We start from the raw sequence: 21,178 nt of genomic DNA, 5'->3' as shown, positions 1-21,178 counted from the left end.
ACTCTCCAGAGTCGGTAGTCCAGAAGTCAGCTCCAGCAGCGAGGAGGTCTTGTTGGCTGTTGCCTCCTCGTCCTCTCCTGTTCTGGTCTCCTCCCCTGGCATTTCCCCTGAAACACCAACCGAATCAGGAAGTTCCACCTCGAAATCTGAAGAGTCTGATTTGTTGGACTCTGCTGGATCTAAACCAGACTCTCAGAGTGCAGCTCTTCATCCTAATCTGATCTTGATTTCTGATTCTTATCTCAGTCCAGAGTCCAACTATAATCCCAGTGTCAGTATGAACTCCAGCTCCGAGATCAGCCAGGAAGAATCACCCACCATCAAGGTCCCTACAGATGCTAACTCTGATGCTATCAGAGGAGCTAACCCCACTGTAGACTACAGAACTAACACTGCTAGCATAGCTGTTAGCTCTGAAGCTAGCATGGATACCAAACTCGGTAACGGTGTAGCGGACCCTGAGGCAGATTCAAGCTTAGAAGCTACAAATGATTCAAGCGACGATGTTAACATCGAAGCAGACCCGACTGCCGCTGCTGCTACTTTGTATAGCACTAGCCTTTCTAGCATGCACGTTAGCTCTAGAGCTAACAAAGATGCTAATACCAAGTTGAATGTTGAAGAACAGAAGGATACTAGCACGGTAGCTCCAGCTGAATCTTTTAGCTTGTACAAAACAAATCCTCCTGACTCTGGAGCTAGCACTGATGCTATTGCTAGCACAGGTAGGATGCAGGCAGGTTCAGACGTTAGCACTGAGGCAACGCCAGATGCTAACAGCCCAGGTCCAAACCGGCGGAGCAGCAGTGAGGAGAAAATGGCGTTTCCTCTTCCTTCTCGTCCTCCTCCTCCTCGCAGGAAGAGACCATATCGCTTCGGCTTCCTCGGACCCATCAGTCATTCTTATCAAAACCAACCCGTTGCCAGGGAAATGGCGTCCAAGGGAAGAGTTTCTCACACCACCCACGCCAGGGAACCGTTAACAGTACGGCGTTGTCAAAGTGACACACCACAACCGTTTCGTCCTGATCAAAATGTTAACTCAAACCCACTTGGCGACTTCTTCAACAGTCAGTATGATGCAGGAGGAAAGCGCCGCCAACAGATCAGGCGTCCATCTAGCAGGAAGCAGGTGAGGGTTAGCGTAGCGGCGGCTAATCCAGCTCAGAGCAGCAGCGAGGAAACCAACTAGTGACGATGGATTGTTTCCCTGGCAGCTGAGCTCAGCCCTCCCGCCGACAAACAAAACATGGACACACAAAGTATATTTCCTTTTTTATAAATCACTGTCAAACTTTACGTGCTGAGATTAGATAAACGGTCACGTCAACATCAGCAGTAAAGGATTCGACGCACTGCTGATCGGCTGGGACCTCATCATACTTCTCATTTCTCAGGTTATCCTGTCTCCATTTTAAATCGCTGATGAGCGGTTGAGCATGAGTTCAGTGTCAGCCAATCATTGTCCTCTTTTTTTTATATTTTGTATGTTGGGGAATTAAATGTTAATTATTCCAATATGTGTATTAAAAATATTAAACACTCAAGATGGACTCCTGTCTTTGTTTTCCTGTGCGGTATCAAAATAGTTAGTAATTAAATCAAGAGGCTGTTGTGTTTCTTAGTTTTCTGTCTCTAAAAGTTTGAAGACACCAGGGCTGCATCCAAAAAGTCTTTTCTCCTCAGGAAGGTTTCTAACTGAGTGAAGTGACCTGGTAGTATTTCAGTGGCAGCCATGATAAGAGCTGGTCGGATTCTCTAAAAGCTGAGGAAAGGAGCCTCAATGATTCCTTTCATATCTCCTTTAGCATAGGGTACACCGGACCATCCTCTACCAAAGGAAAGGAGAGAATGCCGTCCCACAATTCCTTGCAGCGGAAACAAAAGTGACGCACGTTCTCAAACTCAAACAATAAAATCCATTAACCACATTTAGCAAAATCCTTCCAGTACATGAGGGACAGAAATGCCCTTTATCCCGTTTCTGATACTTGAATAAGACTCTCACAGTCTCCTTCTTTCTTTTGGTTTGTTTAATTTTGGCTTTTCTGTAACCTGATGCGGTTTCAATACCGTTTTATGTTTCAGGTTGTTGAACTATGCCATAAAGTGTTGTATTAGAATTTTCTACAATAAGAAAAAAAGAAATCACCATGACTAATAAAAGATGTGGATCACCATGTAAGTTACCGCTGGCTGTTAAGTTACTGGTAAAATGATCAAAGTGAGGAGAATGTTGCAGCTTGTAGGTTATGTACTGCAGCCTTCAGCAATATCATTAATTAATTTTACCCCCCACACTCGCTGCTCTTCTTCTTCTTCTATCGGAGTGAATGCCACTTGTGATCTGTACTACAAAGCGAGGTACCTTTAGGAGTAACCTTGTGACGCTGGATGTAAGCTCCTGATTAACCCGTTCTACATGTGTGGATACGGTTTTACCCGAGGTCTGCTGCCATGGCGAAGTTACCGTAAAGTGCCGTTGAACACCGGTGCAGGCAGTGTTGATGGGGAACGTGGCGAACATATCAAACACGCCCAGCTGGGTTTATTTAGGAAGGTTAAAAATATAGAGGGCAGCAGCAGAGAGCGGTGAAATACGGGAGGGTTGACAGGTCTGATGGATGTGTGCGTGTGGGGCAGTAAATCCTCCTGGTTGTGAAACGTGTTTACTGACAAACAGAGCTGCAGCAGCTACATGGCCAAAAGTATGTGAGGGGGGCGGGGACAGAGGGCGAGATAATGACGGGTCACTTCCTGCTCAAGAGATGATAAAAGAGACGAATCAGAGTGAGACTCAGTCAGAATCTGCAGGACCCCCAGACCTGGACTTACCAAGACCACCAGAGCTGACCCAGACCATCAGGACCCAGACCATCAGGACCGACCCAGACCATCAGGACCCAGACCATCAGGACCGACCCAGACCACCAGAGCTGACCCAGACCATCAGGACCCAGACCATCAGGACCCAGACCATCAGGACCGACCCAGACCAGCCAGCTGAGTATTTCCAGGATGTGGGTGTTTCTGATAATGGTCTGCCTGCTGGATCAGAACCAGGCCTCCCCGGTAAGAATCCTGTCTATTGATCAGATCTTTAGTTCAATAGATCAATAACACTGAGTGCTGTCTGTACAGTTACCATGGGAACACAGTAGCCTTCAGCCCATCCTCCAACAACAAGCGGACCAAACCATGGTGAGTACACAGCTGTAGTACTGGTGGCAGTAGTAGTGGTACTGGACTCAGGCTTGATTGACAGCTCTCTCCTGTAGCTAAAACTGTGTTGTTGTTTTTAAAGCATGTTACTCCGTTGTGTCCGCAGCCTTCTGCCGTTCCTGACCAGCTGAAAACCTCCTCCTCTTCATCCTCCTCCTCATCAGCTTCCTCCGAGTCCAGCCAGAGTTCAGAGGTCAGAGGTCACCTGAGTTAAAACAAACACCTGAATGTCACCAAACGTGGAGGCTTTCTTTAAATCTGTGAAATTATGAATGGAGTCTGGTGCACACAGCTCTCTGCTCACAGATAATGACCGTATGCAGGACGAAGGTTAACCAACCTACTACGTTACCCATAAGCCTCAGCAGCTGCTGCCCAATCAGAGCTTCAGAACATCTCTGTGTCTCAGCTGTGATGCAGACAGTCTCTCCAGCTCAGGGTGTAAAGTATTAGTGCAGAACCTCTGCTGACTTTTCTCTCAGTTTAAGTTTCCGCTCTGCAGACTGTAACCCGTCTCATTAAAGGGACGCTTGTTCTGCCACGTGTGAGGAAGCCCAGTGACTCTGCTGAGAGCTGACCTCACGCCAAAACTGTCCAGACTGTCCCGTTCACTTCAGTACAGCCAGGAGTTTGAGCACGGCAGCGTTGTTTAAATCTGAGGCTGCTGATTGGTCATGACATCACTGCCCCAGGTGACCTGATTGGTGTATTTTTACAGGGTCCTCAACAGCTGAGAGAACGGCAGGCGCTGGAGAACGCGGTACCACACGCACACACAGAGACACACGTGGTTCACATTACTGATGATGACGTCATGCTGTGATGTCATACTTTAGTTTTAATGAGCTCAGAAATTAACTTTATTCAAATGATTTTTGTCCATGTGATGTGTGATGTCATATCCTGCAGGCTGTGGAGCAGGTGGACTCCGCCCAGGAGGTGAGCTGTCAATCAAACCCGATCCATCCCATCAATGTCACGTGACTTCAGTTTGAGTGACAGTGTGTGTGTGTGTGTGTGTGTCAGAGCTCGGAGGTCCTCCAGCCTGCCAGTAACAGCAGCAGCACTCTGTGGCTCCAGGAACTGGTTTCACTGGGAGGGCGAGCGGGCGAGCGAGACGGAGAGAGAGACACCTGGGACGACGACAGCAGAGAGCGCCGACACCGGGTGAGGTCACGCGTGACATCACAACGCACACTGCGTTACAGAGTGACCTCAGCACATTGTTGCATTAGTGTGTTTAATCACCACATCTGTTTAGTTAAGAAGTTACACATTTAAGCAAGTTGTCTGCAGCTTTACGTTCAGTCAGCAGAGAACGTTTGATTTTAAAATAAGTGAAGAGGTTAATGTCTGCTCTACAGTTTTAATCAAATTAGTCTTTTTCCAAATTCTCTAGGCTTGATTGTTGATTGATTTTATTTTTAGTTCTGTTTGATAATCCAGTGTGACAACTTACCTGCCGATGGGGCAAACTGTCCCAAGTGCACTCTCTCTATTCAACAGCTCCATAATGAGATAAGATAGGAAGACGTAATGAATACAAAGCTTCTGCCCAAGACTTCATTCTTTCATTTGCTCTGACATTTGTACCATTGTGATGTCCGGTGCTCAGTAAATATTAGACAGTGTGAAAAGCGTGACAACACACCCGGCTCTCCCCTACTCCTTCTGTCAAAGTGAGGAAGAAACGCCAGGGATCACTCTCCCCCTCCGGGTTACTGACACCGCTCCAGCAGGAGTGAACCTTTATTTGAGGACGCACAGTTAATTAGTCGGGGTCGTTTGAAGGGAGCAGGCATCATGAGGGCTGGAGCTCCCCTTAATAAGACATCAGCTCCACTGAAAGCAGGATTTGATATTTCAGGGGTCTCTAAAATATTGACAGCTGCTTTATTAACATTAATCTAATTTCTCTAAATAGCGTCAGACTCCATCCAGCCAGAGGGAACGATCACCGACCCTCTGCAGCGGGCCGCTGCTGGGCTGATGTTCACACAGATTTTATTTAGACCACCAATATTTTATAGGGGTTTTTGTATCTAGGAGATGGCCATGTGTGGGTAACATAAAAAATACCTGCAGTTTATTAAAATGTACGTTTTAGGAGAAAGTTATTTTTCCAGCTAGCGGGGTAAGATGCCCCCCGAGCTCAATTTCTATTTTCTGACACATTAATGAACATTTTTTGTATCTTTAAGAGGGCTGTGCTTAGGGAAACATTATAAAATAAATAGCTACAGTTGACAAATTTGAATTTAATCATTTGTATTTTTTAGGGAAAACGTATTTTCCCTAAGATGCCCCCCCCCCCCATTGTGTGAAGTCACTTTAATATGACCAAATTACAGATAAAATAAACTACAAGTAGCAAGAGGATTATAGACCTATGTTGTAGAAATAAACCTGCCTTGTGTCATTAGCTTTCCTGTATTTATTTAAACAGTGAGGTTGAGGTAAAAGGAATATGAACACACGTGAGTTTATAACTGACTTTGACTTTCTGATAGTGAAGCTGCCTATTTATTTATATATCTATTTTACAAACGATCAACTATAAAGTGGCACGGTGACTGGGGGGGGGGGGGCATCTTACCCCAAACATACTAATCTAGCATTTTACTACTTTAAAACTATAAAAATCTGTCTCTCTAAACTATTGCATTACTTATCTTAAATATAAATATTAATATATTGTAAATATACATTTTATATATATATATATATAATGGACACAAAAAAAATGTGCAGCTTATTTGAACTGACAATAAAAATTTGATCAAATTAGGTCAGAATGGCTTTGATCAAATAATTGAGAAAATTGTGATGAAACAGGAGATTTTTAGTTCTGTGAGACGAGCGGCAGCCAGAAGAAAGGTTGACAAACAAATAATCTAGTAAAGTCAGGCATTACTTTAAAACAAGTAACGTGGTCCTCGCCTCCATCGTCCTCTACAATCCCGTTTCATGAATCAGCTCTGAGACTCTTGAGATTTAGTCCTTCACTTCACGCAGCACTGAGCTGCTTCATCACTCGCTGTTAAACGCAGCTTGATAAATATGGTAATGATGATGCAGTGATGTCACGGTGTGATGTCATCACTGTCAGGTGTGCTCACAGGTGCAGCAGACAGGTAACAGCTGTCCACACAGAAAGCTGCACGTGCAGGACTACATTTCCCACAATGCTTCAGGAACACAACTGTCATTAAACTGAAGTAAAAAGTTTCATCATGGCCCTTCAAAATAAAAGCAGTTAGTGATTTATAGATCCTAAATGAAAACATTAACTAATGATCTGTCACCAGCCAATCAGAACAGAGTCTGAATCAGTCACCCGACCTGGTTTGATTACCAACGGGTCATTTAAACGGAAGTTGTAAACCCTCAAACAGGAAGTGGATTAAAATGAAAACACATTGATTCATTACGCTGACCTGACGGCGTTTCAGAGGAGCCATTTTTTGATGATTGATCTGACTGTTGATCTCACGCGTCTCAGGTTCTGCAGCTGACCTCTCAGAGCCTCCTGAGTCCACCTCGACTCAATCTCACCGAAGACCAGGATGCCGCCGGGCCGGGCGAGGCCACCGGAGACCAGGGCGGGGCCATCACAGAGGGGGGAGTGGCGGAAAATGAAGTGGGCGTGGCAGCAGGAGAGGAGGGCGGGGTCAGAGGGGAAGAGATCGACTCGGAGTTTCCTCACCTGTTGGCCGACGGCTCAGAGAGGCCGAACGGGCTGACCTTTGACTCCCACGATCAGGGCCGCCGTGGAAACGAGGCGGAGCTAGAGCTGGGGCTGTAACTGAGGCCACGCCCCCTGTCGACGTCATCAATAACCAATCAGTGACCTGATTTCTAACCAGTTTACTAACATCACACAGTTATTAAGTGTGTTATTTATAAAACATCAGCATCCCCTTCAGACGGCGAGCCGAGCTGTGACTGCAGAGAGGAGACGCAGCGCCTCCGTGGTCTCTAACCGATTCCTCCCGTTTTCACATATTTACACTGACTATTTTACCAATAAACACTCATAAAAGAAGAGCCCATAAAATACATAACAGGGATTTGAACTACAGTAAGAACACTGGGAACATCAAGCCTCGCCACGGTGTTAGATTTCCAACTCCAGTTAAGTTAACACCGTCTTATCCACCGTCGCACTTTAACTCCAGTGTAGCGGTCGGTTTGTTAAAGTAGTGAAACTCTCCTCGTAGTGCACCAGGTCTCTGGCGCAGGAACAAACACAGTAAACCTGATTTCTGGTGTAGAAATATAAATACAAAAACATTTTACAGGACGAGTTCACTGAAGAAAACAACTAACCTGATTAACCTGATCTTTGTGTTGCTTCATATTTAAGCCTCAGACACGTGTGTCCTGTCTGTTAATAAAGTTTCTTTCTCCAGTTGTTTTTATCTGATTCGTTCTTTATGACCAGGTTTCAGCTTGGAAACAGAAAACACTGATGGTACAGACGTCCCTCCTGTCCCTCCTGGTCCCTCACGTCCCTCCTGGGCCCTCGCGTCCCTCCTGGGCCCTCGCGTCCCTCACGTCCCTCACGTCCCTCCTGGGCCCTCACGTCCCTCCTGGGCCCTCACGTCCCTCACGGCCCTCCTGGGCCCTCACGTCCCTCACGTCCCTCCTGGGCCCTCGCGTCCCTCACGTCCCTCCTGGGCCCTCACGTCCCTCCTGGGCCCTCACGTCCCTCCTGGGCCCTCACGTCCCTCACGGCCCTCCTGGGCCCTCACGTCCCTCACGTCCCTCCTGGGCCCTCACGTCCCTCACGTCCCTCCTGGGCCCTCACGTCCCTCACGTCCCTCCTGGGCCCTCACGTTAGAAACAACAGGTACAGAACTGACCAACATCGTGTGTATTTCAGGTCAGACGGGATCTAAACATTAGTCGTCTCTACCGCACATATTGTTTCTGAAACAAGGTCCCATGGCGGTCCACGGGAAGGGGCGGGGCCTAGGCTCTCTAATCCACCGACTCACAGCAGTCCAAAGCTAAACACGATGCTAAGCTAACCCACACACAGTCCTGCCTCCCAGCTTTTATTGTGAAGGAGTTAGTTTGAATATCCTGAATGTTTCCATGTTCTGGACGAAATTAATTTTAAAAAACAAACAGCTGATTTAAATCGATACCAACGGACCAATAAGCTGCACAGATCAATTCTCTTTATTTAGACAAAAAAAACTGAAGCGGTAAAACAGGAAGTGATGTTTGTGTTGTGTCACTTCCTGTCAGGGTCTAGGGTCCAATTACAAGTCCAGGACCAGAGTTCAAAATGGGGGGAGGGGGGGGGGGGGGGGGCAAGGACGCTCACCCACAATCCTTTGTTTCGGCTCGATGAGCCTGTGTCAACCAATCACATTCACCTCCTCTGTGACGTCATCAAAACCAGCTCCATTGTCCAGCCAATCAGCCACGAGCTCACGGTAAAAAAAAAAATAAAATAAACTCCAATCAGCTCCCTCTTCTCTCGGCTGTCAGTCACAGTCCAGGGCTGTTGCCACGGAGACAGGAGGATGGCGCCTTTAGAGAATCACGTCCTGTCCTGGTGACCTCACTTCCTCTGGGCGGGGCCTTTGTGGAACAGGTAGATCGGCCGCTGGTTACCTGGAAACACACACAAACGTGTCATCGTGTGTCATCAGGACGCAGTAACTATCAACGCTTTGATGTTGAGTATGAAACCAACGTGTAGCGGCGACTCAGAGCGCTCTGGTTTCTCTGCACAAAACGGCTTTCTGCTCAAAGTCGTTGTCAATTGTTGTTTTTCTTTCATATTTTGTCAATTTATGTATTTATATAAATGCTCCCTGTGAAACGTCTGCACAGCAGTAAATATCTGCATAAACTGCTGTTATTCTTTTATTTATTTAACCTTTAAATGACCAGGGGAAAGACCCCCTGAGATAAAATCTCTTTTTCGAGGGCCAAGAAAGGCAGCAGGACAGACATGAAACAACATTTTCCCTTTACACAAACTATCAGAACTTCAAACTGTTACTTTCCTCTTTAAAAACCTCTAATCAGGGATTTGAACTTCCCAAGAGGACTCCAGGTTAACATGAGGAGGCGGTCTTTCCTGCACTGAAGTCACCAGCCTGCTGGACCGGGTCTGATGACGCCGGACCACAAAGCTGAGGAGGCTGTTAACACGAGGCGGTCATGTGCAAAAAATATACAGCGTAGCTGATGGTGATCAACCCACCACATGTGTTAAACAATCACTATTAACGATCATCAGAATAGGCGTCTGTAAATATCAAGTGTGCAGGAAGGAGGGTGCTGCAGCGCCCCCGGTGACGGGGAGGAACTCGTGGCGTGCACTAGTGTTCCAGAGCTGAATGCAGAGGATGCTCTGGATGTTACCGTTTTGTCACGATTACAGGAGCGGTCTCAGATTTATTCCACCTCTACGGGTCCTTTTAACCTTCCAGGTGATTTCTTCATTGTGCTGATGCACGAGTGTTTACGGTCACGGTTAGAGAGGCAGCCGTCAGTCATTTTGAACGTTTCCGTGGCCGCAGCGATGTCACAGGAAATAAGCCGGGACGTTTATCAGGCATGTGATTGGTCAAAGGAGACTCTCAAAGTAGTTCAGTAAGAGTTCACAGATTATTTTTAGTGACTCAGAGACAGCAGCAAAGGTCGTTTGAGACCTGGTGGCCTGACTGTCAAACAGTTATATCATCCAGGAAACTCAGATCAAACAGCCCATCAGAACGACCGCGACCGTTTCACGGGATCGCGCCCGGTCGTACACAGAGGCCGTTGCCATGGTTACCGCCCATGGAGCGCCTGGCGTTGACTCGTCTGCCATCCAAGAAACTCATTGGTCACAACCACTGACGGGGAAATTAATCTATATTTGTGCCAAAATCTTTAACGTAAAGACGACCGAGCACGAGTCCGAGCATCAGCGGCTGCTGGAGTTTCATTCTGAGAGTTTCACCTCGCTGCTTCTGCAGATGTAGAAATGTTGGCGGCTCGCACAGTTCACAACTGACGACTATGTTCTTTGCATCTTAGACTGTGACACTATAATGGCAGCAGCTACTGTGGACAGAACGCCTCTCTCCCTCGTCCTCCTCTTCATTCAGCTATCTGGCCACCAGCTGACATGAACAACAGAAGGTCCGGTGCCGCACGTCAGCCTGTAGACGTCCTCAAATCCATTTCACTCGCTCTCCTGTCTGATCTCCACGATTCATGCGGCAAAACTAAAAACTGTAGTTCTAAACTTGAGAGGACAGACGGAGGAAACAGAATTCAACCTTTTTTAGCTCAGCATGGATCAGGAGGAGGACGGCTGCTTTCCTCAGACAGTCTCTCTGGATGAACCTGGACTGTGAGCGAGAGCTTCAGCATGTGGAGAAGATCACAGAACATTAACCAACGTTAGACCCTGATGATCCTGCCGGCGTGTCAACTTGAACATCCCGCCGCTGTGACTCGTGCGTAAATACACACAGCGTCTCTTTTAATGGGGAGACGCTTCGCCTTGTTTCACCCACCCTGAAAGTCACACAACGTTTAGCGGCGCTGCACAAGGTTTTCATGTGCTCCATCAGGTGTGGACACCGAGCGTGGAACCGTTCAGGTTTAAAAATGAGCTGGTTTTTATTTATACATACATATAATTACGGAGGTCCGGACCTCGGTGACGACTAATCGTTGCAGCCGTAGTGTGTACCTGTGTGTACCTGTGTGTACCTGTGTGTACCTGTGTGTGTGATGAGTCTGTAGGAGGTGAAGCCCACGCTGTCGGTCAGGTAGCGGGTGAAGTGTTCGGGTCTCAGCCTCACGGTCCTGTAGTGACGGTACGTCGACGCCTGCAGACGAAACAAACACAGGTGTGAACCTGACGCTCTGCAGAGACACCACACAGACACGTTTTACTCCAGGAGCCCGAACTCTGCGTAACACCCAGGTTCAACATGAGGGGGAGCTGGACGCTGCAGGCGGACCGGCTAATAAAAGGTTAACAGATATCTCCACGGAACCGAACTGCTTTATTACCGAGACAGTTAGTTTTGTGTTGCCTTTAAATATGCAAATGAGGCTGAATGAAATTAAACAAGCGCTAATTTGCATCTACTTCAAGAACTGAAATGTGAACCCTGGATCAGGTTGACGGACGTCACGAGAGCCGATACGAGAGCCGATACGAGAGCCGCTGCAGCGCCCGCGCCGCCTCGACCAATAGAAGAGAGTCGTGTCTGGAAACCAGGGGAAGTCAGGGACCGTCGGAAAAGGTCAACACGACCCATTTCAATCATCTGTGTTTAGTTCTTCACTGTTAACGGAGACCAGCCTGAAACATTTCACACCTGACAGACTGTAGAGAAACGTTCAGGGCAGGAATTAATTAAACAAGCACAGGGTGACGTTAAAATTCAAATATCTCGCTCACTTCTGAAAACACTGACGTCCTCTCTCTTCTTCTTAATGTGCATGAGGATTTATGGTTTTGTCTTTTAAACTGGCATCTGTTTCACCTGCAAGGTTTCTGATATCGTGACATCCCCAATAATAATAAAGTCAGGTGGAAAAAATTATTGTTTTCATTCGTTGACTCATGTTTTTATTGAGGGGGTTCTGTTTTTCTCTTTTTAATCGCTCCATCAATCAGAAAATCCCGTCGACACGCATTAATAAATAAGATTTTCTTCCTGTGTTGTGGAATAAAATGTTGTATAACTCGGGCTCTGAGTGATGTCTGAACAAATCCCTCTGTAACACCTTCAGAACAGGATGAACCTGGAGAGTTTGGCGTCTGTCAGAGCTGCTGAAGACGAGAGGTTTGTTGCAGGCTGCCGTTTAGTGAAGTTACGTCTGACAGCGACGCTTCAAACTCCTTTAAAAATGAACCTGTTTAGGAGCTCGTTTCATTTCCGGTGGCGCTGAAATGACGTCTGAAGCGAACGCACAGCTTCACTCAGGCGGAGAGTCTCAGGACTGATTTGAACCGCGGAGGGATCATAAACCTGAAGCCAGCGACAAACTGTTGGTTTTTATTATTGAGTGTTTGGACTGTTGTGTGTGTGAGAAGATTCTTTAAAGACGTTTATAAAAACAATAAATTTCACCTAAAGACTGGAGAAAGGTTTGATGGTAAACCTAGTTTTTCTACTTTTCTTTAGTGCAGGAACGCTGCACTGCATTTAAAGCTGATCATGTGTGCAGTCAGTAGCAGCTGGACGGTGAAGTGGGTTAGATCTGGAGTTCAAATCCTCTTCAAAGTCTGCAGGCTACACACTGACCCGAGGGTCATTTTGGATTCACGCACTTTAAAAACACAGTTTTTTCCCTTTCTACGTGTTTATTTACAGCATTAAACTGAAATGTTTATGTGACAGGCTGAATATTAACTTATTAGGAGAAAACTGGTGGTTCTGTGTAAAATCAGAGGTTGAGCACCCCCATATCGCCAAAATGGCGTGATCCTCGTTTCTCTGTGAAGCTTCGACTGAGAGATTTACCCAGTTTAGCAGTAAATATTTATTATAAGGCTCTTTCACGCTGCGCAGCTCTCCGGGAGTATTGAGCCAGCACGCCGGCTCTGTGTGAACGATCTGGTCGGCCTCTGGGCTGAATGTTGGTAGTAACGGAGGTCAATGACGTCTGTGTGAGAAGCCACAGCCGGCACGCCGCAACACGAATTTCAACAAGTCGGCGTCTTTGTTTAGCGGTCTAAGCTGACAGTCCACAGACTCCAGCTGCACCGCGGTTTTGTCTGGTCGTGTCTCAGCATGTTGTTTATCTGTCATGTTTGTGCCTCTACCACCCTCTCCACAGCTCTCCCCCGTTTCCTTTCCGTCAGCTTCAGGCTGCATATCTACAGGAGCGTTTCAGAATAAGAGCAATTTGCCTGATGTTACTGACATGTTTAGATTTTATTGATTTAGTAATCGGTGCTTGCTTTTGTGCTTCTACTGATTAAGTATTTAAATTATTTCTTCTCTGGATTGACCGTGTTTATTGTTGTTTTACGACCGGGAGTCTGCACAGGGGGTTTTATTTTGAAAATTGGGCGAACTCAGTAGAGGTAACCTGGAACGCTGTGTGAAGAGAGACTGATTATCAAAAATACAGGAGCTTTAGGAATATTAATATTCATCATTCATAAACAGGGTACAGAATGAAGTATTTATACACATATACAGTATATATTACACAGTATTTATACGCAGTGTGTGTTACCGAGGCCCTCTTGCTGCGGATGTAGCTGCTCCACTGTTGCGGCTCCAGGATGAACAATCCGCCCGGCGACAGGCTCTGATAGGCTCGTCTGAACAGCCTGACCACGCCCCCGTCGCCAGACTGCAGATGCACCCACTTGGTCACGCCCAGACACACGATGACGTCGTACTGACCCCGCCCAGGCCACGCCTCCTGCTCCGACACGTAGTCGCCCTGTAGGAGGAGGAGGAGCCACAGCTGTGATGTCAGCGGCGTTGTGATGTCACACTTTGGTTGAGGCGAGAGACTCACCTGTATGAAAGTGACGTTGTTGGGGAACCTGGAGGAGGAGGACGATGGCGGGAGGAGGAGAGGAGGAGCGGCGAGGGGCCCTCGACTCACCCTGAAGGACAGGGGGAGGGAGAGGAGCGACCGCTGGATCTCCTCCATCGCTAGCGTCGCCTCCTCCACCTCCTTATTCTCCTCCTCCTCTCCTCCTATTGGTCCTGCCGTTCCTCCCCGCCTCCTCCTCTCCTCCACCACCACGTCATGTGACAGGAAGTGCCTGACGTTCTGCTTCGCGGCGTGGACCAACCAGTCGTCCAGCTCCACCCCCAGGATGTGGGCGGGGTCGAACCGCCGGGCGACGGCCAGCGTCACGTGACCGGCGCCGCAGCCCACGTCCAGCACCTTCTTGTCCCTGAACCAATCGGCTTCCAGGAGGCGGAGCCGCGGGTCCTCCTCGGCGCCGACTCGCCCCTCCCACCCGTCGCCGTAGAAGCCGTGGTAGCCGTAGTGACAGCTGCGGTTGCCGTACTGGTAGCGGTGCTTGTCCTTCTTCTTCTCTGGTGGCTGAGCGGAGCCAGTCTGAGGTCCTCCACACCTGCAGGGGGCGGCAGCACAGAGGTCATGTGACCAGGCGGCCAATCAGATTGCAGCGTTCTGATTAACAACAGGTGCAAACACTCACCTGCCAGCTTTAGCCCCTCCCACCAGCGGCGTCTGGAATTTGGTTGGCTGAGCTGTGGTTGCCGTGGTATCAGACCTCATGGAGGTGGTGCGGCGCCGCCTCCGTTGGCGACCATCGCCCTGGTTGTGGGCGTGACCCGGCGGAGGATGCGTGTGTCTCCTGGGGAGGATGGGGGGCGGGGCTACGTCGTCTCGACAGGTGATGGCCGTGTTGAGTTCACAGGGGAGAGGAGACGCCACAACGCCGCCCTCTGTGGTCAACAGAGGAACTGCAGAACGACATAAACATGCACACAGCGCTCGTCAATGTCACGTCTTACCCAGCCGTCCAATCACAGTGCAGGAGGGGCGGGACAAACACCACACCGAGCCGTCTCAGCTCATGGACCCACGTACGGCGAGTCATTTTATTATATTAAATAAATATTTTATGTGTGAATTTCTGCTTTTTGTTCCACTCAAGACAACAAAGCTAAAAGAAAAAAAAAAGATCTTTATGTACGTGTTTATTTTGATGTTTTTATCTTTGACAATGCAAACGTCTGTTTCCCATTAGAGACGCTTTCTTTTGGCAATGTTGTTGTTTTACAGTCATGCCGATGAAGCTGAATTGAACTAACGGACAGACGTGTGTCTGAAGGGAAAAGCAGCGCAGGATAATGTGATAAATAAAAAGTACGAACCTAGTTTGTGTGTTATTGTGCGGTTTATTTTCAGTTAGCTCTCTTTTTATTGTGTCTGGGAGAGAGGAGCTCCTGGAAGAACAGGGTCCTCCAATAAAGAGACGTCTCAGTGCTGTCAGAGTTCTCAGAGAGAAAGTCTGACTCTATTAAACTCTGTTACTGCCATCGCTGGGCCAACGATTCAGTCCTAAAAATGTCTTGGCTTTGATTTTTATATTATTATTAGTAGCAGCAGCAGCAGTAGCAGCAGCAGCAGTAGTAGTAATAGTAGTAGCAGTAATAGTAGTAGCAGTAATAGTAGTAGTATAACATGTCAGCAGGCATTATTTCCCCTTCAGCCCTCAGCCTGTTATTTTCACGTCTCAGCTGTGGTCGACTCAGTCGGGTTATTACAGTTACTTCTCTGCTGTGACAGACGTTAACAGAGCGGTTCGCGAGTTCATGAGGTGTCGCGAGTTCATGAGGTGTCGCTCCTCCGCCTGCAGGTGTCACCGTCGCTGCAGCGGCACAGCGTTTCTATGACACTGCAGAGTTACTGTGAATAATTAATAACGTGTCTGTTCCTGCGGTGAACGGCACAATAACTCACCGTCAGCTGTCGCTCCAGCTGTGGACGGGAACAGACGAGCTGGTGCCACCTCCCTCTCTGCTCCCGCTCCTGCTCCTGCTCCTCCTCCTCCGTGGTGTCTGTTCCTGTGTCTCCTCCTGGACTTCAGAGGGGACAGCAGGACTCCGCCGCCCCCCTTCCCGTCCGCGCCTCCTCCCTTCAGGTTCAGGGGGTCCGTGATGTCACGGGGAACCAAGATCTCTACAGGGTCTCCGCCCCGAGACGGCAGGGGCGAGCACTGTGGAGTCTCCTTATTGGTCGCCCTGTGGATGGAAAAGATCCAGAGCTTTATTGTCAAGCAGGGACTTCGCCACGCCGCCTTCGCCACGCCGCCTAGGAATTCATGTTCACCGAGCGGCAGTCATCCCGTGAAAGCTGTCGCGCACACGTCCACCTGCCCGCCGCCAGAGCTGAACTGTCCTGAACTTTTTTCTCCATCAGCGACCGACTGACTGAATGACAGAAACAGGAAACGACCTTCTCGTCTCCGTTAACGTGAGCGCCGCTCTGAACACTGCACTGAGACCCTCCTCGCTGAACTCATCAGAAAGTCACAGACTCTTTAAATACTTTCTACGGGATGTTTTCTTCAGGCGCAACGGCAGCCGCGCGGCCGTCACCATGGTTACCACCCGCCCACAGACAGCCTGGTGTTTACTCACCCGTCTGAGCTGGACCCAAACGCCGCTCGCCGCAGCCATCCAAAGCGACTTACATTTGCTATAGAAGTGGTACGCCTCTGGAGCAACGAGGGGCTACGTGTGCTGCTCAGGGACACATCGGTGGATCTCAGTCGGGAATCGAACCCCGGTCAGAAACCGATTCTTTGATGCATCGCGATGCGAAGATTCTGGCTCGATTAACAAATGTCTAAAAAAAACGAACGCAAAAGGCGAAACTTGTGGAGGCGCAGCGGCCGGACCGTCTGTGGAGCGCACACAACAGCACCGCTGCAGAATAAATAACCACTCACAATTCACTCCTGAATGACTTTCTGTCACTGTAACTGTGTTTGTTTATGTAACGTTAGCTAAATTAGTAGTAATATTAAAGGGTTGAGAACATCAAGTTTAGACCAAACTGGAGTTCAGCTCCGTCCTGTGCATCCTGATAATGAACTTTATATCCGTCCGGCTGCTGAAGAAATGAGGGACCCTGGAGCTGAAGTTAATGAAGTAAGTTAAGGATGCAAACTAGTCCTTTTAAACTAAAAGAAGCTGGATTCCAGCCCTAAAAGGCACGTGTCTTATCCCACTGTACCATCGCCACATGGACAGAAACCATGTTCTGTCACAGCTGGAAAAAAACTTTGCTACCGACTTCCCACAACGCTCGCCAACAAGAACGTTTCACAGCGACGCAGAGCACGCGAGCTGCGATTGGTCGACGGGAAGCGGCGTCTATCAGGAACAGTTGTAGAACATTTGTTGATCTTTCATCCTGGTGTTCACGCTGGAGTTTTATTGGTTCGTTTATTTTGGTGCGACTTCCGTTACGGAACCTTTATTTTGAAGGAAAGTCTTTCAGTAAACCCGATCGATTAGCCAATAAAACTCACCTGTTGACGTCTTCGTCCAACAGCGAGTTGAGGTTCAGCGGGTCAAAGATGTTCCCGCCCAACATGAAGTGACTTGGCAGCACGGGCTCTGATTGGCTGTCGCTGTTGGCACGCCGCCGCCGCTTGGCCAGCCCCTTGAAGCCGACGCCCACGGAGTATCGCCTCTTAGCGAGTCGCTGGGTCGGGGGAGCGGCGGATGCGGCGGTGAGGTGGGGCTGACTGTTGCCTGGCGGATGGAGGCCATTCTTAGGACGCAGGGGGCGGGACTTAGCCAGCTGCGGCTGCTCCGACAGGCTGCCGGTGGCGGGGAAGGCAGGGCTGACCTCGTGAGGGAGGACAGTCTCTTTGTCCAATGACATCCTGATCATCTTCTACGTGAGGGCAGATCGGGCCAATCAGGGAGCTGCAGAGAGAGAGAGAGAGAGAGAGAGAGAGAGAGAGAGAGAGAGAGTAGTTTAAGCCCAAAGTCATATTTATGCAGATCATTTGGTAACCATGGTAACCGCGTGAGCGTCAGCCTGTATGTTTTCCACTAATTATCAGTCCATTAAAGAGTGTGTGATGAGCCGCTAAGATCCTGTCCAAGCGAGAAGAAACAAATAAAAAAAAAAAATCACCAGACTGATTATCTGCCCGCTGATTTACTGACTAACGAGCGCCGTCTGACCTGAAACAGCCGTTTAATCTGACTCTTTGCAGACAAACCAATAACCAGAGGAGCTGATCAATAGGTTGGTCCTATTGCAGAGACACGCCGCTTCAGTTTGCATCCAGACGACACGCCAACGCCTCCTAACACCTGATGGGACCTGATGTATATAAGAAGTGGGCGTAGTCATGGCGACGTTTTGAAGGCATGAGTTTGGCACGAGTCACTCTAGCTTGATTGACAGGTCGCCATGGTAGTGACTTGTCAGTCAGCTTGTAGCCCCGCCCTAAAGCCTCCCCTGCTTCCTGGTCTCTGTTCCTCTAAACGGGACCATAATTTACTAAATGAACATCATGCTGTGTTGAAGAAGACTTGAAACTAGCGACTGAGACCAGAAACTCATCAGGAAAGTGTTTACTGAGGGAATAAATCAGCTGACAAGTAGAAACAGTTTCTCACAGACTTCTAGACAATCACACTTCTTTCTGCAGCCGCTGGAGTCGCAGGTTTAAGGCTCTTCTGCGTTCACATCAGGTCGCTGACCAGAAGCTTCCCGCTTGGACAGAAACAAACCGTCTCTGTTCTGACCCCAGAGGGTCAAAGGTCACCTCAGTTCTTCCAAGACTGGAGGACCACGAGGTTCTGAAAGCTCCCCGTCTCTGTTCTCTACACACAGCAACGACTGACATACATTAAATCTTCAGACGACACTGCGGACTCCAGCACACAGGAAGCGGCTTGTTGACGTGCGGAAAGACGTTTCCATCAGTAACCACAGCAACAATAAGTGATCAGAAGCCACCTCGTCCCAGCGGTTATTGATCTGTTAGCACAATGTTTTTAATGTTTATTTACTCACTGTGAAGCGTTTACAGCTGCTGTGTTTCAGTAAAGCTCCTGGAGTTCACATCATCATCACAGTGAGACAGAGTCACCATCAGTGACTGATCAATAATCAATCACACTCACTCGCTCCTCTTCTTGTTGTTGTTGTCCTCCTCTCACGGTGTGTTGTTGTTATGAACACACCTGTTACAGTGTGTATCTGACTCCCCCCTACACCTCCCCCCTACTCCCTCTCTAACCCCGCCCCTGGCTCCCACTCCACCAACCACGGAGCGCCGTCATGAATAATTCAAACTAACCCAGTAAACAGTTAGCTCCCTCAGCTAGCCACCTCGGGCTAACATGCAGGAAGTAGCTAGCGTGGAGCTAACGCACACACCCCCCAACAGAAAAACAACAACCCAAACAAAAACCCGCTCTGTGCGTGAAAACGACCCCGCGCCGAGCTGTCCGTGCGTGTGCGCGCGTCAGTGTGTGCGCGCGGGCCGATGAGTCATGACTTCAACTAAAACGGTAGCTGTTAGCCGCTACTAGCTGTTAGCCGCTACTAGCTGTTAGCCGTTAGCTGCTGCTGGCGTCCTCTCGCTCCGCGGCCCGAAGCCCGCGCTTTTATATGTCAGCCACGGGGCCGCGTGAGCGACGCGAGAGCCCGCCAATCGTGTGACGAGCTGAGCTCCTGCCTCCCCCACGCTGCGACCAATCAGACGGCCGCTCGGACCAAGCAGTCGTCTGATTGGTCGCAGCTCGGGGGGGGAGGCGGGAGAATAGCCCGAGGAGAGAGGCGTCCTGAGCGGCGCCTGATTAAAAGACACGAACACGGCGGAAAATAAACGATTACACGAGATTAAATAAAGATTTATTCAGGAAATGTTTAGCGGCAGCGAAGCTAACACAACAGCGAGTGTGTCAGCAAAGTTTCAACCCGAGACGTTTGAGTTTTAGCTCCTCTGTAGCCCCCATAGAGAACGTGGACTCCAAGACCTCTTTACCCTGAGTGTGGCCTTGCAGGTAACACTAACTCCCTGGCTGCTGTTCTCCTCCCCCCAGCAAGCTCTGATAAACAAATACCTCAGTGCATCAAGATTCAGTTTAAGTAAACGTGTGTTGTCCGCACTTGTTTACGTATGTAAGCAAACAGTCAGCCTGAGAGGTAAAACTGAGGGATATTTCACAGAGGCATCTTAATCCATAAACAGTAAGTAGGTTATTTATTTTATCAGTAGTAAGTAGTTTTATCACCATTACTATCTATTAAAATAAAATAATGTTAAAGTTTATTCACAGTTTTATAATTCTCAGAAACTAGATGATCTGCTCTGTAACATTTAAACACATCCATGCAGGTTAAAGTGTTTAAAGGAGCAGTTCAACATGTAGGGGAATCTTCAGATTGACGCCTCTGTGTTAGCTTAGCTTAGCATAAAGTCTGGAAACAGGTGGAAACAGCTCCGTTTAGAGTCCGGTTAAAGCTCGTTGTGTTCATCTGTGTAAACACATGTTGGGGTTGTACGACAGGTGTTTGACTTAAGTCTTGTATGAGAAGCTGTTCAGGGCGAAAACATTCAAACACAGACGCACCTCCAGCTGTGGACGAAGTAAAAATCATGAAAAGTCCTTAAAGTATTAAAGTACCCAGATGCGTGAGTCGTCAGCATGTCTTTGCTGTAGATCACAAAGTCAAGCGTCCTATGTGAAGAGAGGAAGTTGATAAAATATCTGAAGGCAACGAGCACGTGGTTAAATGCGCTGATGGTTGCCTGGATACACAATCTGTCACAACAGGGAGCATCATCACTCATTATCATATTATTTATGACGTTCACCATGCTTTTATTTTGAAAGTTAGGACAGGAGCGTCCAGGCGACTGGGAAGTCGGACTCCAGCTAGAAAACGTCCCACGAGCGCCACGTGAAGTCGGAGGTCCTGCTTTAGACTTCAGGAGCAGCAGCTGAGTGACGTCCCACAACGTGGCAACACACAGATTATAAATGTTAAACTAAAAGGCAACGTGAAGTATGTTTTTCTGTGTATAACTAAAGTACTACACAGTGTCACGCAGTAAAACCTGCTCATCCGTGTGTTGCTGAACAAAATCTTCCCTTCCATCACTTTTTATTCAAACCCTCATGCTCGTGTTGCAGGACTCCAGACCGGTCTCGCTCTTTGATGGTCTCGGTCTCATCGAGGACTCTGGAGCATAACTCTGGGAAGATCGATAAACTGCTTTTGCATTTGGCTGATTTATTTCTAACTTTGACTGGATGTAAAACTTGCTGCTTCAAATTTAAGCAGTAACGCTGATTAAAAATGTGCTGTTACCGTTAACGTCCGTCCCCCCTCCCCCGCCCCCCTTCACCCCAGGACGAGCTGTGGCTGTCCGGGAGCAAAACCTTTGTAATAACATTTAGGCCCCGCCCACGCTGCTGCGTTTTCATTCTAAAAC

At 48.4% G+C, this 21,178-nt stretch overlaps 2 protein-coding genes across 3 annotated transcripts; one reads left to right on the top strand and one right to left on the bottom strand.

The window, feature by feature from the left end:
- Nucleotides 1-2,802: 2,802 nt before the first annotated feature.
- LOC119912426 lies at nucleotides 2,803-7,636 on the top strand. Its single transcript, XM_038731626.1, has 7 exons — nucleotides 2,803-3,072; nucleotides 3,142-3,201; nucleotides 3,329-3,415; nucleotides 3,941-3,982; nucleotides 4,132-4,161; nucleotides 4,249-4,389; nucleotides 6,725-7,636. Exons 1-7 carry the CDS (start codon nucleotides 3,019-3,021, stop codon nucleotides 7,025-7,027), a joined length of 717 nt encoding a protein of 238 aa, XP_038587554.1. The 5' UTR covers nucleotides 2,803-3,018; the 3' UTR covers nucleotides 7,028-7,636.
- A 755-nt stretch (nucleotides 7,637-8,391) lies between these two features.
- LOC119912413 (7SK snRNA methylphosphate capping enzyme-like) lies at nucleotides 8,392-19,306 on the bottom strand. Of its 2 annotated transcripts, none has more exons than XM_038731599.1 (8): nucleotides 18,748-19,306; nucleotides 17,240-17,642; nucleotides 15,664-15,944; nucleotides 14,393-14,660; nucleotides 13,735-14,305; nucleotides 13,444-13,656; nucleotides 10,964-11,072; nucleotides 8,392-8,850 (listed from the first exon to the last, which is right to left on the bottom strand). In XM_038731599.1, the coding sequence occupies exons 2-8, from the start codon at nucleotides 17,605-17,607 to the stop codon at nucleotides 8,798-8,800; spliced, it is 1,863 nt and encodes a 620-aa protein (XP_038587527.1). In that variant the 5' UTR covers nucleotides 17,608-17,642; nucleotides 18,748-19,306; the 3' UTR covers nucleotides 8,392-8,797. The 2 variants fall into 2 exon arrangements, with proteins under 2 accessions (XP_038587527.1, XP_038587528.1); XM_038731600.1 differs by having other exon boundaries at nucleotides 18,858-19,306.
- Nucleotides 19,307-21,178: the final 1,872 nt, after the last annotated feature.

This window comes from Micropterus salmoides, unplaced genomic scaffold (genome assembly GCF_014851395.1).
Source record: "Micropterus salmoides isolate LMB-PRFRI ecotype aquatic unplaced genomic scaffold, ASM1485139v1 Ms_hic_scaffold_2, whole genome shotgun sequence".
Taxonomy (NCBI): Eukaryota; Metazoa; Chordata; class Actinopteri; order Centrarchiformes; family Centrarchidae; genus Micropterus; species Micropterus salmoides.
The sequence above is the reverse complement of the archived record's forward strand: the minus strand, read 5'-3'. Positions and strand labels throughout refer to the sequence as shown.

Coding starts and splice junctions, on each gene's coding strand:
- LOC119912426 (XM_038731626.1), top strand. CDS start 3,019: ATGTGGGTGTTTCTGATAATGGTCTGCCTGCTGGATCAGAACCAGGCC. Junction 3,416..3,940: donor AGTCCAGCCAGAGTTCAGAG/GTCAGAGGTCAC, acceptor GTATTTTTACAG/GGTCCTCAACAGCTGAGAGA. Junction 4,390..6,724: donor GCAGAGAGCGCCGACACCGG/GTGAGGTCACGC, acceptor CACGCGTCTCAG/GTTCTGCAGCTGACCTCTCA.
- LOC119912413 (XM_038731599.1), bottom strand. CDS start 17,607: ATGATCAGGATGTCATTGGACAAAGAGACTGTCCTCCCTCACGAGGTC. Junction 14,661..15,663: donor AGCTGGAGCGACAGCTGACG/GTGAGTTATTGT, acceptor GTCGTTCTGCAG/TTCCTCTGTTGACCACAGAG. Junction 11,073..13,443: donor TCCGCAGCAAGAGGGCCTCG/GTAACACACACT, acceptor TTTCGTCTGCAG/GCGTCGACGTACCGTCACTA.